This window comes from Heterocephalus glaber, unplaced genomic scaffold, assembly GCF_053883595.1.
Source record: "Heterocephalus glaber isolate CG9 unplaced genomic scaffold, H.glaber_assembly_v1.0 deba00001140, whole genome shotgun sequence".
Classification (NCBI taxonomy): Eukaryota; Metazoa; Chordata; class Mammalia; order Rodentia; family Bathyergidae; genus Heterocephalus; species Heterocephalus glaber.
The window spans coordinates 1880343-1895928 of record NW_028258200.1 but is presented as its reverse complement, the minus strand read 5'-3'; the positions used below and the strand labels follow the sequence as shown (position 1 = coordinate 1895928).

General features: G+C 40.5%; 1 protein-coding gene across 1 annotated transcript in view; it reads right to left on the bottom strand.

The window, feature by feature from the left end:
• The window catches only part of Etfa (electron transfer flavoprotein subunit alpha), a 59218-nt gene extending 44855 nt beyond the window's left edge, over positions 1-14363 (bottom strand). The window contains exons 1-2 of the mRNA XM_004872076.3: positions 14195-14363; positions 1652-1798 (exon numbers count right to left, since the gene is read on the bottom strand). Coding sequence (XP_004872133.1) covers positions 1652-1798; positions 14195-14233 — 186 coding nt within the window. The 5' untranslated portion in view covers positions 14234-14363. The remainder of the gene's footprint in view (positions 1-1651; positions 1799-14194) is intronic.
• Between the last annotated feature and the right edge of the window lie 1223 nt (positions 14364-15586).

Genomic DNA, 15586 nt, shown 5'->3' with positions numbered 1-15586 from the left:
CAGCTAATTCCAAAGTAATGATACAGTAGCCTAGGAGATAAAGTAGGATAGAATTTTCCCATCAAAACTTTCATTTACTGCCAAAAACTACTGGTGCTACAAGAAAAATCACTCTGTCTTTATGATAAATACCCAAAGAAAATAGTATTAAAACTGAAATCTGCCTGGATTATTAACAGGTATTTTTTGTTTTTCTTTAAGATTAACTGAGCCAGCCATAGTGGCATACACCTGTAATCTCAGCACACAAGAGGCTAAGGCTCCTGTGCAAGTTCAAAGCCAGCCTAAGCTATATTAGTAAGTTCAAGACCAGCCTGAACTCCGAATTAGAAAAGTAAGACCCCATATCAAAAAGGAAAATTTTTTAAAGGTTGTAATTGAGTAGATATCATTTCAAGAATTTTTAAAGTAATACCAAAATAATTACTTAAAATCACAGCAAAACAAATCTAAAATTTAAACATATAAAACATAGAAAAAAATATATATACACTTCTGTAGTATATATCTGAAAACTGAGCAACCAGAAAGATAGTTTAACCATATCATCAGACATTGTGATTAAAATCAACTGTATATAGTTAAATAGTTGGATAGAAATTAGAGAAATATATATAACTAGTTAAACCTCCTGGAATATATTATTTTAAAGTATCAATTTCATGTAAAGAATTAGAAATCACACTAGCTTTCTGAACAGTATCATGCTCTGCACTGATAATTTAGTAAGAAATAAAATCTAAAAACAAACACATGCTCTCCAGATTTATTTTTCTGTGAGGTATGAGCTCCCAGCTGCACACCTAGCAACTTCTATATAGGGTGAGAGGAACAGGTGGCTCCAGTGGTGTAAGTGTAACTGAAGTAACATCCACAAGGCCACCCCCACGGCACAGACCCCGAAGATCATTCAACAGCACCTCCTGTGGGCTTGGTTTCCAAAGCTGTAACTGTCTCATTTAACAACAAGGACAGGCATATCTTTTAGTACCAGCTATAATCTGAAAAGAATAGTACTCACATTTGTTTCCTTTTTTTTCCTTTTTTTTTTTTTTTTTGGTACCGGGGATCGAACTCGGGACCTTGTGCTTGCAAGGCAGGCGCTGGAACCACTGAGCTAAATCCCCAGCCCAGTACTCACATTTGAATTCTTTTTCCAATTAAAAATTAACACCCATGGGGCCGGGGATTTAGCTCAGTGGTTTCACCAACTGCTGTGCAAGTGCAAGGACCCAAGTTCGATCCCTGGTAGCAAAAAAAAAAAAAAAATTTAACACCCATGATATTTTGTCCAGATTTACCACTTTCGGGAATTAGAAGCAATTAGCAAGTATATTCATCAGTACAAAAAGGGACTGGCTATTAACCTCTGTGGGGAATCAAACATTATCATTCTCCTTGGTACCTCATGGCACACGATGGTGCCAGGAGAACTAAATCAAGTATTCTACCTTATTTCAGAAGACAAAATGCTTAGTGAGCAAGTCTTTTAGTTCCTTCTTCGTGCACAGTAATGGTTGTGACGCTGGCCATTTAATGAGGATTAGAGCCCAGTTTCGGTTATAGTCCTCAGCATAATTCTCTTCTGCTATCTTTCCCTGTCTCTTGATGAAGATTATATTTGCTATGGTTGACCTTAAAAATCTCTCACCTTGTCACACTTGGTTCCAGCTACTAAGCAGGACACCTCTCCTCCCAGGCGTCTTGCTGCAGTGATAGTGTTCAAAGTGATAGGTGCCAGGGAGCCATCCACGTGCTCTGCTATGACAAGGGTACTCTGAAATCGGAGCAATGAGGCCTAAAAAGGAGAAGAAGAAAAAAAAAAAGAAAGAGAAAATTTCATCATAGGTTTTTTTTTTTTGGTAGCAGGGATTGAACTTGGGTCCTTGCACTTGCACAGCAAGCGGTGAAACCACTGAGCTAAATCCCTGGCCCCATCATAGGTTTTTTTTTTACTCTAATTATTAAGCATATATGCTTTAAAGAAAACCATTCTACTATACTCAGTTCTATAAATATATTTATAAAATACTTGGTCCATAGCAAAAATCAGGCTATTTGTAGCTATCATTGTAATACTAATATTTTTATCTAATAAAAACTCAAATACAGATTAGTTCTCTATGGTTAGGAAAAAAAATTTTTTAAGCCAAGCATGGCAGCACATGTCTATTAGACCCTGGGAGGCTGATGCAGGAAGATGGCAAGTTTGAGCCCAGCCTGGGCAACTCAGCACTTAGCAAGACCATGTCTCAAAATAAAAAATAAAATTAAAAAAGGCTGAGGATATAGCTCAGTTCAAAGGCCCTGGACTCAATCTCTGGAAAAGAAATAATTACTCCAAAACAATTTTCCCACTAAGTTATATCCAATAAATAACTGCTATATAAATTTAAAATCCTCAGAACATATTACCTATCTAACTAGGAACTGGTCAAATCCTATCAATTACACTGAGTTACATATTGGGCTCCTACTAAGTACAGTATATCCAGAAATAATGGGCTCAAAAGTAATTATTAAAGTTGATTCCTACTGAGTCAGACAAAAAGCATTCAATAGCAAAATAAATGAAAATAGAAATCTGCTTTTAAACCATGACACTAGACTGTAATTTTGATGGTGTTTCTTCCAAAAGTTCAAATATGCTTCTGAATAATTAAAAAAAAAAAGCTATATACAGTATCTTGGAACCAACCCTATCTAGTATGGATTATTAAGAAATTTCCAATAGTTCACGGTCATCTGGAATAATTTCAAATACTAGGAACTCAAAAATCAACAGGAACAGTCCGTGTGCTCAAAAATTTCATAGGCACTAACTTTTTCACATACAAACCACTAAAAGAATGAACAGTTTCTCAAATAATGAATTGAATGAACCAGATGCTGAAGGCTGCAAGGACAATCAAGTAGAGTAAAGGAAGTAAGTTCAGGTGTCCGAATCAGGTGACACCACAGGCATGAGAAAAGAGGAAAATTTTCTAACTATCCTTGTGGAAAATGGAAACAACAAAAGTGGCACTGAGGATCAAATGGCAGGGTTATGTGACTTAATTTAGCAAAAATCTTTAGCTCTAGGGTTGGAGAGAAGAAAGCATAGTACGAAGTATACCCAGAGCTAAAAACTTACAAGGAGGGTACAAATGAAGGGAAGCCAAGTACAGGACAGTAATCCTGCTTATATAACGAATACGCAGTTTTTCACCTACTATATCATAAACACCACTTGCTGTATCTTCATATTCTTCACCTTTTTTATTATTGTAGTGTTATGGGTAGGATCTGAAATGTCCCCCAAAAGGTCAAGTGTTGAAAGCATGGTCCCAAGCTGGCAGACTTATTGGGAGGTGGTAGCAACTCTGAAGACAGGGCCTAGTTGAAGCAGGTACTTAGGGGTACAGCTCTGAAGGGATATTTTGTCCTGGGCCCCTTGCTCTCTTCTCTGCTTCCTGACCACCATGAGGTAAGCAACCTCCTCTGCTATGCCCTTCTGCCACGATGTTCTGCCTAAAAGCAATGGAGCCAGCCAACCACAGACTGGAATCCCTGAAACCATGAAACAAAACAAATTTTTCTCCTCTAGTTGATTTTCTCAGACATTTTGTCACAGCAAAAGCAAGCTCCCTAACACACACTGATATGGACTCATCAGTTTAACCAGTCTCTGTGGACATTTAGTTTACTCACAATGTTTACTATTATAAACAATGCAGAGAAGACAATCCTCATAACTAGATCTTTGCACTCAATTTCAACACATGAGACTTCCTTCTGTGTAGAATGACGACCCATTCTTCTGACCAGAACTTAGCTAGACTCTACTCTGGCTGCTTTGCCTCCCGAAGCTAGATTCTATCCAACTATCAACAAGGCAGGGATCTTTCTTCTCCTACACTACCTGGCCGTACACTTGGTCCCCACCTTCTTCTCAGCCCTCTAAACTTCCTCCATTGAGCACAGCCCATTGAGCTGGGGGCCCTCTGGAGAGCCTAGGACTAGCTTTCCAGAGGTAGGAAGGCTTCCAGGAACATACACCTGAGGTGAGAGAGGAGAAAGGACACCATAGCAGGATATACCAGAAGACACAATCATTGCACTGTGGTGTCAGTGGATGACTAGAAGCAGGGACACAGGAGGGAACTTGACCTGAGGCTGTCAAATCAAGTACTTACTTATATAACATTTCCTTTTTTTACAAGTAAAAAATTTCCAGTAAGAAAAGAGGTAGTTCAAGTGAAAGTAAAAATCTTTATGCCTATCTTAAGATTCCTTTCCTATGACAAATTCCTAGAAGTGCCAGATAACAAGGCAGGCACAATTTCAACCCTTCTGATAATGACTGACACAAGCTGTTCTTCAGAAGTCATAGTCATTCACGATCCCTGAGTTGGAGTGGAAGTTCTTGGAAAGTAAATGTCAGACCTGTTCCTTTTCATAGCCTCACAATCTAATATGCTATTTTTGCAATGTATCTCTATAGAGTTGATTATAGGGCACTTTGTTAATCAGGGGGAGCACAATATCTTATAAAGGACCCTGTAATTAAGACTCAGTGGTGAGCCAGGGATTTAGCTCAGTGGCACCGTGCCTGCCTCGCAAACACAAGATCCTGAGTTCGATCCCCGGTACCAAAAAAAAAAAAAACACTCAATGATGTAATTTATGATTTAAGTGATATTTCACACGAATTGCTAATAACAAACTATTAGCTATACATCAAGTACATATTTTTTATTATGCTTCACACATCATTTACCATAAAATTATCATATTTCCATCACCATTTGAAGAACAAATCCAAGACTTGGTGGCAGAAAGCCCATATTTGCTAAAAATTATAGTTCTATCATAAAATAAATTGAGTAATTCTAAGAAACTGTCAAGTTTTTTTGAACTTCCAGGGCAGATTGTACATGATTTTTAAGACTGCTCAAAATCACACTTATAACAGTAAATACCAACGAAAGAATCCACTCAGTTCACCTATCTGATCAGTGTTTACTAAACACTACAAACATCATAAAGGCATGGCATATTGCTTTACCGATTCCTTTATACTTTTCAAAATACTAAACTTCCTTCTATTTTGGTGTTCTATCTTCCATTTCTCAGACTGTACAGAGAGGAGCTACAACCTCTAACATGGTTTAATTCCACAGTAATGGTTATGTGAGCCTGGTGAGCATTCAGATGCTACTCCTCAGACTGAAGCCCAGTTTCCTTGTATGCGAATTGAGGGAGAGGAACTAGACCAGAAGTTTTCAAACTCTTTCATGAAAGGGTTCTAGGAAGGCACCTAGGAGCCACCACACGGGACATGGTGGGGACCAGGCAAAGAGCACTGCTAGAATGTACCCTTTAGCTTTGCTTTAACCCGACTCACATTTATAAAACACTGTTCCAAGTACTCTTATGAATCATATCTTATTTAAAACTCACAAAAACTTTTATGATGTAGGTACTATTATACTGACTTTGCAAATGAGGAAATTGGAGCTTAAAGGTTACCTAGCTAGTAGAGCCAGGTTATTCCAAGTCCAAGCAGTCTGACTCCAGAGTAGGGTTCTGAATTACTCGCATCAATGTATTATCATCTATTGTTCTTTTATATCTGAGTCAATTCCTTCCTGTATTTGGCAAATACGCTCTTCCATTTTAAAAAAACAAACAGGGCCGGGGATTTAGCTCAGTGGTTTCAGCGCCTGCCTCGAAAGCGCAAGGTCCCAAGTTCGATCCCCAGTACCAAAAAAATAAACAAAAATTTAAAAAATTAAAAAATAAAACAAACAAACAGAAAAGTACTGGTCAGGGCCAGGGATTTAGCTCAGTGGTGCTGCCACCTGCCTCGCAAGTGCAAGGTCTTGAGTTTGATCCTGGGCACCAAAAAAAAAAAAAAAAGCACTGGTCAAAAACAAAGAAAAATTCGATTTCATAGGCCTCTTTTCCAGCTCTCTAAGTTCTATAACTCTAAAATCCTACTTTGAGTAGAAGAGTGGACAGATGTGACTAATAGTGAAAAAGTACAAGTCCATCACTGAAAGTTTTAAAACAAAAAAAATTTGTTTTATTATCATAAGACCTATTGCCGCTCTACACTTTAGGACTCTCTTTTAACAAGAGTGATTGGAGGGAAAAAGGGCCAGATTCTTAAGACTTTAACAACAGTAATTAATGCAGACCAGTGCCACCCATAAATTCTTGGTCACCAGCCTTACCTGAGCCCTCAAAACTGCCAGTGGGATGCTACTAGGACTTCCTTGTTGGTACTCTCACCCTTCCCAGCAACTATTTCAAATATACTCTCCTGACAACAGTCTTCCCTCTCTTATCAGAGGGAGCCTCATCTCTTATAGGAGAAACTGAAGCCACTGGCAAGAAGCTGCTCCCCCTCTGGACACTGGACACTCAACAGAAATTCTTGGCCCTTGGCTATCACAATGAAAGCTGCCATGGGTCCTTCCTTCCTCTAGGGTCTGATTCCTCTGGCTTCTCGAGTCCATTTTCTCAAATCTACTCAAAAGACTGCTTTCTGCAAGCCCATTCATTATCATGTCCCTAACATCTCCCATTCCCGGTTCCTTCCCATCAACATTTAAACACATTTGACACTCTCCCAATTTTAAAGAACCCCATATTAAAAAGCCACCAGCCCACATTCTACTCCAGGTACCCCCTTCTCCAATTCTTTATCTCTCATTCATGCTTCTTTCAACTGGTTTTTGCCCTCTCCAAAATTACCAACACTTTTCAGGCTTTACCTTACTTGTTCTCAGGAATGACTACTCCCTTCTGACTTCCACCTGTATGAGAATGACTAGCAAATTGTGTGTCTGTGTCTGTGTGTGTTATCATCTCCTTCCTAAGAGCTACACCTATAATTAGTTATATCTGCTTATCTAAGAGCTTAACCTTTGTGTCTTTTTTTGTTTGTTTTCATTTTGTTTTGTTTTTTGGTACCAGGATGAACTCGGATCCTTGCACTTGCAAGGCAGGCAGTGGAACCACTGAGGTAAATCCCTGGCCCAACCTTTGTGTCTTAACAAACACTTTCCAATTCAACAAGTCAAAATCTTATCTCATTTTTCCTCTGTTCCTCCCCAGTCTTTGCAAAACTACTCCTCCTCCAGACTCCAAACCCTGATCCAAGAGTCATCTCTGGGTTTTCTCTCAACTCTCGCTTCCAATCAACCTCTGAAGTCCTAACAGTTCTTCCTCCCAAACAGAGCATCTTTTCAATTCATTCACTGACCTCCATCATCATGCCAAATGTAAGGGCAGGTCACTGTCCCTCTCCTAAATTACTCCATCAATCTTCCAATCCAACATGTATCTACCTACAATTTTGCTCCCTTCCAATTTATTTCTCTTTCTATGGTATAAATCTAACATGTTATCTCCCTGCCTAAGACATTTTAATTGCTTCCTGCCCCTGTGGGATATGGCAAACTAGTCTCCCTAGGCTGATTTACCAGGCACTCAGTTATTTTGTGGCCTGATCTACCTCCCCAGCCATACGTCGCTGGCTCATTTATACCTTATTTTCGGATACTTCAACTTGCCCTGCTCGCTGCCCAGGAGAGAGCCTTCCCACACATTGTTACCTCTGTCTAGAGGGCCTCTTACCTGATACCTAATTAGCTTTTGGGGGGGGGGGGTACCAGGGATCGAACTCATGACCATGCACTTGCAAGGCAGGCACAGTGCCACTGAGCTAAATCCCCAGCCCCTAATTAGCTTTTAATTAATAATCCTTAAGGATTATTCTTCCAAAAAGCCTTAATACAGTTGCAGTGGTAAAGAGAACAGGCTCTAGTGCTGCGCTGCCTTGGTCTGAATTTACCTCTACCATTATCTCTCTGTGCCTCCATGTCTGAGTGTACACAGAGATAATGATGACAATGCTAATGTCACAGAGCTGTGAGGATTAAATAAGTACTGTATGTAAAGCTCTTGGAACATATTAAATGCTCACTAAATGTAGCTACATATAAAAGTCTTTGGCTCCCCTCAGACTAGTTAACTGCCAGCACCCACATGGTACTTTATTGCCTTCACTACAGCACTTACCACACTTAACGAAACATATTTGATTGACTTGTCTTCCCTACTGCTACTGAGTATAGGGCAACATCTGATTTTTCTAACACTAACCGTGGCCTCTACTTGAGTATCCAGCACAGAGCAGATTCCCAATAAATCAACAGAGAATTCTTTTTAAAAATTTCTTCACCAACAAAATGAGAAGACAAGTCACAAACTGGGAGGAAATATTTTCAAAAGACACATTCCATAAAGGACTGTTGTCTAAAGACACAATGAACTCTTAAATTTCAATAAAAAGTAATGACAAATCTGGTTAAAAAGCAGACAAAATAGGGCTGGAGATGTAGCAGAATGGTAAAACACCCATTTAGCATGCACAGGGCTCTAGGTTCAAATCCCACCACCATTTAAAAAAAAAAGACAAACAAGCTGAACAGATACTTCACCAAAGAAGGTATATGAATGGCCAGTAAGCATACAAAAGAAGGTTCAGCATCATGTTACTATGGAATTGCAGATTAAAAAACAATGAGATACCCCCTACACACCTATGAGAATGGAAAAAATCCCAAACACAATACTTAATGCTGTGGAAGTGTACAGATGAATGGAACAAAAAGAACGCTCATTCATTGCTGGTGGGAATGCAAAATGGTGCAGCCACTTTGGAAGACAGGCTGGCAATTCCACAGTAACGTGATGCTGAACCTCCTTTTGTACGCTTACTGGCCATGCATATATACCTTCTTTGGTAGTATGCAGGAAGTTTCTTGAGGAGCGCTCTTGAGAACCACCAGGAAGGCTCAGGGAGCAGGACTGGGGAACAGGAAAAGCTGCACCTTAACAATGTCAACAGAGATCTCTGGGAACTGAAGCAGGCAGGGGGAGCTTCTGCTTTTCATATTCTTACAGCAGGACTATTTTTTCCTAATTTCCAAGGTCCTTTCAATGTGTTCCACATTACTTCAGACAGAATCCAAATGGACTTTTAGGTTGTTGTCATTATTTTTAATTCTGAATAACAAACTAACATGACTAATGCTTTCATTGTCTTTAATTCAATCTTGGAAACAATACCATATTTAAAAGCCAAATATGTATCTCAGAAGAACATACATGATATGAACAGAATAAAAACAATAAGGTGATTTAAGACAAAACTCAAAAAATGAAGTGACACTGTTAATCTGACGACTACTCTTCACCCTTACTGTTACTGCACTTCATTATGCAATCACAGGTCCACCTACTTTGACAGATACCCTTCAGACTCTCCAGCCCTGAGGAAGATTAAGCCTCTCCCTACTCATCCTTCCTGCAAACTGATCACACTTCAAATCGTGTGTTCAAAGTCTGTCTTCTCCAATTTGTTTGCACCACAGTTCAGGTCAGGGACGAGGGCTGTCTTGCTTTCCACTGTGAATTCAGCACCCACCTCGTCCCTGGCACACAGCTGGCCCTTGGTGAATGCTTAGTGACTAAATGAAAAGTTTTCCCAAAATAATCAAAAACTGAAAAGCAGCTGTATCTCTATTATTGATAACTTCATCATCTAAGTACACATAAGGATGGGTGCCTAAGTAGTACATAAACCACTAAAATTATGCTTTTGGAGAATGTGTCTAGACTACTGAATAGACTTGGTTCCAAAGAGTAAAATCTTAACATTTTTCTTTTGTGTACCGGCCACATACCTTTATAAAACTGACTGGCCTTGGAAAGACAGCACACTTCTTGAAGGGAGGTTATCAGTCAGCACAGCACAGTATCCCAGTACTCTGGGAGGCTGAAGCAGGAGGATCTCAAGATTAAGCCCTGCCTGGCCAACTTAGCAAAACCCCGTCCTAAAATTAAAAAAAAAAAAATTAAAAAGGGTGGGGGATGTAGCTCAGTGTAAAGGCCTGGATTCATTACCCAGTACCACCACCACCACTACCACCAAAAAAAAAAAAGTTATCTTCTCTGCACCCTTTCAGAGGCTCCCCTTCTCTCCTTTACTAACATCAGAGCAAATTGGCTTTCATTTCTGCCACAACTCTAAATCCATTTCGTCACAGTAACCAACAATCTTGTGCAGTTCAAGTTCAACAAACGCACTTGGTCCTCTCTTACTCAACCTCAACTATTCTTGACACGGCTTTTGCTGTTCACTCTCTCAGGGTTCCTCCTGGGACTGTAACTGGACGCTCATGCAGGGAACTACCACAGACTATGGAAGAAAAACACCTGGGCTCTTATGCCCTGCTTTACCCCTAACAAACCTACTCATAACCTGAAGTAGCAGGGATAATTTAAACCAGTCATCTTTGGAAATTCAGTGAGGAAATAGGGGACTGGAGACAAGGGAAGGTTTTCTTATTTCTTAACTCCCCCAAAATAAAACAGAATAAGCTATACAACTTTCCCAAGTCCTACACGAAAGAATAAAGTTACCTATCCCTATTTTAACATATTTTATAATAATAAATTTATTTCTGTACTTCATTTGTACTTAAATGTTTCTGTACTTAAACTACTGTACCTCTTCAGTAATGAAATATAGCAACTTTAAATTATGACCAAAAATGTCATATGACATTGATTATAATATTAAAAACACAATCAATGTATTTCACTTTAAAAACAGACAATATTCTCAGTACTCACTGGCAGGAAGCATAATTTTACTGAATTCACTTTGTGCAATAAATTTTCTTTTAGAGCCACACCAAAACTAGCTTTCTTCTCTCAAAGAAATTAAAATTTGCATGTGAATTAGAGTTCAAACTCATTCATCAGTGCTGTACAGGACTCTGAAAAAGTCTTGTTCCTTCACACCAGTTTCACAGCTTCTCAAACAGGATAGTGCTTCTATCCCCCTATGGATACGGTATCAATCACACTGAAAGTTGTTGCTTTCTCTCCACATAAAATGTTTTTGGTATCTTGTTAGTCAACAAATCAATTTTTAAAACACAGTAATAAAATAATTCAGATTGAACTAGTAACTCCGCATGGATGTTAACTAACTGCAAATGCCTGCCTGTTTTCCTCTTAGTGTGCATTCTGGCTTTCTAGTGTAGACAGTAAAATCATAAATAAATTTTTAAAAAACACATTTGTTAAGAAACAACTTTAAAGACCCCTTCCAAAGATGAAGGATATTGTGTAGTGGCACAAATCAGTACAAACTGGAAACTGAACTTGAATACAGTACTAACAATCTAACAGCCTAAGGTTAATTTTTTAAAATTATGTTAAACAAAAATACTATGAAATTTACTATCTTAATCATTTTTAAGTGTAAAGTCTCGTAGAGTTAACTACATTCATATTGTTGTGGTAACAGTTGAAAGTAATCTTTCTTGTAAAGACAGTTCCTAACTTTATTATTAAAAGCTTCTGTTTAGTTTTTTAAAATGTATCTTCTTCCTAAATAAAATCAGTTAGTTACAGAAAGAATTGTTTAAATTTCAAAAGTAGGGGTTTGAAATAAGCCATTCTGATTTTATATCATAAATATGTACATAAACAGTGGTGTGTGAGTTTCCATTTCTCAAATACGGAACAACCTGAGCATCAAAGTAAATACAGATAATAAGAGATGATAACCTGCTAAATTTGGATACCTGAGTCCATAAATACATAAACAAGCAAGAAGGGGATGTTCTTCTATATAGTACAGTGGTGGCAAACCTCTGGCACACATGTTGTTTTTCTTTTAAGACAAAAGATGTTAATGTATGAGGTGTTTTTTTTTCTAAACTAAAACCTCAGTATTCAGGTTTAGGGCCGGGAGTTTAGCTCAGTGGTTTCACCGCCTGCTGCACAAGCGCAAGGACCAGAGTTCAATCCCCGGTACCAAAAAATAAAAAAATAAAATAAAAAGTATTCAAGTTTAATTGCAGTGTTGGCACTTGGCAATTAAATAAGTGGGTTTGGGGTGGCAGTTTAGGCACTCATCTCTAAAAGGTTCACCATCACAATATAGTAGAATACAGTACTAAGAAATGTAGAAAAAATGACAAAATTAGTAAATCACCATTTTGCATCATAGTAATCATTTCTCAGGCAAGAATGATCAACAGATGGCTAAGATGATGTGTGGGTGAATCATACAACAAACAAGTTACAGTCTCAATGTATTTCCCCACCAAATAGTTAAAAATTACAAAGAGGGGAATAATTACTTCACAGTGCAGAAACCTGGCAAACAACTCATAACCTAAATGATTTAACCTAAGTCATTGAAGTTTACATCATCAGTAATGTGATAAACCAACATTATGATCCTCCTAACATGGTACACTGAGAATAGCAAGATCATTTCTGTGATGTTCCAATCAAGAATACGGGGCCTGAGTCTAATCCTGAGGGAAACTAAAACTAAATTGGTAACAGTCTGCAAAACAGGCCTATACTCTTCAAAAATGTCAATGTTATCAAAGCCAAAGGAAGGCTGAGGAACTTTTCTAACAAAGATTTAAGAGATATTAAAACTACATGCCATGAATCTGGACCATCTTAGACCAGAATAGGAAAAACTGCTATAAACAATATTAACAAGACAACTAGCAAAATCTGCATGTCTTTAGATAGTAAACTATCACTGTTAAACTTCCTGATTTTGCCAATTATACTGTGGTTAGGAAAGTAAACCTCCTTGTTCTTTTAAAATACGCACTAAATCATCTAGAAGTAAAGGGCATGTCTGCCCCATACTTTCAAATAGTTTAGAAAGATAATAGAGTAATCTGTATACAGGTAGAGAGAGAAAGCAAATGTGCCCAACTGCTATGAGGTGGTGAAATTCAGGGAACGTTTCCAAGAATTCTTTGTACTTTCTTGAAGCTTTTCTGTGAGTCTGAAACTCTTTCTAAATTTAAAAAGCTAAATATGTGTTACATGTATTTATGTCCATTTTAGAAGTATTCCCATTATTTCTTACCTGCTTGAAATGCAAACTTCTAAAACATTCTTAATGACTTTAGAGCAGCTCCTCTACTAAGCTTGTCTTCAAACTCTAAAAATAACTCAAGGTCAAAGTCCTGGATAAGCCACAATAGAGGTTTGGAAACTGTCAATACTGGCCAATTGTGTGGATAGTAAGTTTCTTAAACTAACCATTTCCTTTTCTGTTAATTTTACAAAATTACTGAGTCCTAAATTTCCCCTACCACAACTACTCCAGACATGTAAACCTGCCCATGAAGGTAAGTGCCTTCCAACCTCTGCAGAGACAAGAATTCTCCTGCAAGTCTGACTTCAGTTCCTGGAATTTTCCCAAAAAACATGACTCTTAACTTGTTTATGTCTACATCTTCTAAAGGAAAAAAAAAAAAAACTCTCGGAGGAAAGACAGGACTCTGACACGAAGAATGTGACCTTGAACTTTCAGGGGGAAGGATAGCCAGGATTTTTTATGGAACAAGTACAAGAAAAAAAATCTCTACGAACATCCACAAAGACCTGTGGTGAATTGCAAAATACATGGCTCCCCCAAAAAGGGAGAAGCTGCAAAACAAAAGGAAAAATTTTACCCTAAGGTTGGCAGTCCTGTTTCTCACTTAACCAAAATGTAAATTAGAAAAATGTACAGAAGCCACAATGTAAATGATTGACTTGTAACTGGTCAGTCTCCACCTACTGTTCTTCCCCAGTATTTGCGTCCTGTGAGTCCACCCAAGAGAAGAGAGAATTGTGCTGGACTTGGGATCTGGCACTCCTGAAAGCATCAAGACACCTGCCACCGTCAACAGTGCCCTGGCTATTTAACCAAAAACCTGCTGCTCCAGAAGCAGGTCACCCGCCGCCCCCACGCTGGACATGGGTTGTCGGGGAGGACTCTCCGAGGTCCCGAGGACTAGGCTCTAACCCTGCGGGGGCGTCCCAACCCCTTGTCACCCAGCGCGGGCACCCCGGCGCCCGCTGGAGCCCAGAATGAACCGAGGGCGGGCGGGGACAGGGGAGGAGGGGCTGCGGGTGCGCGGTTCCCTCGGGGCTCCCGGACCCCAGATCCCAGACTTGCGCGGGCACCCGGAAGACGTTCCGAGCAGGTCCTAGAGCCTTTGGGCCCGCGCCCCACGCTGGGCAGGTGACCTTCGCGAGACCCTCACGGGGACTGCCAGCAAGGTCGGGACGTCCCCACTCGGCCTCCGTCTGGACTCACCGCCCGCTGAAGCCGTCCTGGAATCACCACCCGGAACATGATCTTTGCTGCTGCCGATCCAGTGATCCCTCACCCTGACCGCCGCGAGCCCAGCGGTGCTGCCCTCACCGATGATCGACTCTCGCGAGACGCGCGAACGAGAGTGGTTGGCTGGCTGGGGCTCGAGCTCGCCATTCCCACCTACCCATTGGGCGGCCGCGCAGCCAATGAGAATGGCGGAAAGCTAGGGGTGGGGTTTGGAAGTGGAACAAAAATGAGGCGCTTCGAGGGGATCCTGCGGTGCATTCACGCAGCACTCAGGTGCAAGTGTCTGGGCTGAGCCGCTCTGGATTCCCAAGGGGCGTGGAGTTGGGCGCACCGGCCAGCCCGGCTGAGCCTGCCTTCCAGACTCTCGAAGGCCGCCCCTGCGCTCCATTCCCTTTTACTCGCAGTCCTGTGGAAGCGCTGCCCCTGTAATGTCCTACACTCTTCTCCAGGGTAGGGGAATTCAATAAGCGGATACAGATAATGGAGGGATGTGGAAAGTCTGAGGACTGTGGACACCGCCCCGCCCACCCTCCGAGATCTCTGCCTTGCCTTCTGCCCTAGCCCCCAGAGCTCAAACTGGGTCCCATGGAGGTGGAAAAAGAGGGAATGGTACTTAAGTAAAAACCAAAAAGAGTATTTTATTAGAAAACAGGTTAAAAAGTTGGGATATAAACTAACTTCCTTGCCTGCCTCCCCTCCCATGACAAAGCAAAACAACAGAGGAGAGGTTTCCCCACCATTGTCCCACCGGTATCATTGGCAGCTGCCAGGCCCCTGCTGTCACAACTGGGCAAGTGCTGAGAGGCACCCAAATGAGTCCTTTGGGCCAAGATGGTGACTCCTTCTTGCCTTTGAGTCCCCGGTATAAGGCACCCAAGTGTCCAGCTGGCAGCTGGAGCTGACAGCTCAGTAGGATTTTTGCTGAGTCCTCTGGTGGAAGATTCCCCACTTTGAAGAGGACAACCTCTAATCCTGCAGGGCTGAGTCACAGCGCCATGTAAAGGTGTTTGATTGAAGGTGTACATGGCATCCAGGAAGATGAACCCCATCTTAAAGTGCTGCCTCTAGGACACAGGTTCCAGTGGGCCCTCAGCAGACCATTCCAGTGCCTATTAGCCCAACATTGTCTGGATGACACAGTACATGACTCACTTAGACAATACTGTGATCATGGACTCGTCTCTGCACCTCCATTGCAGAAAGTAAATTGAGAGTATGAAAGTAAGTTGAATGTTGCTTAAGATTCAATGCTGGTGAATCAGATACTGGATGAATCCTAAACAGTGGTGCTGACCAAAGTGTAGTGGGAAGGAAAGGTAAACAGTACTCAGAATGTAGTTAGCCCTGTCAGGATGAAACATGGCT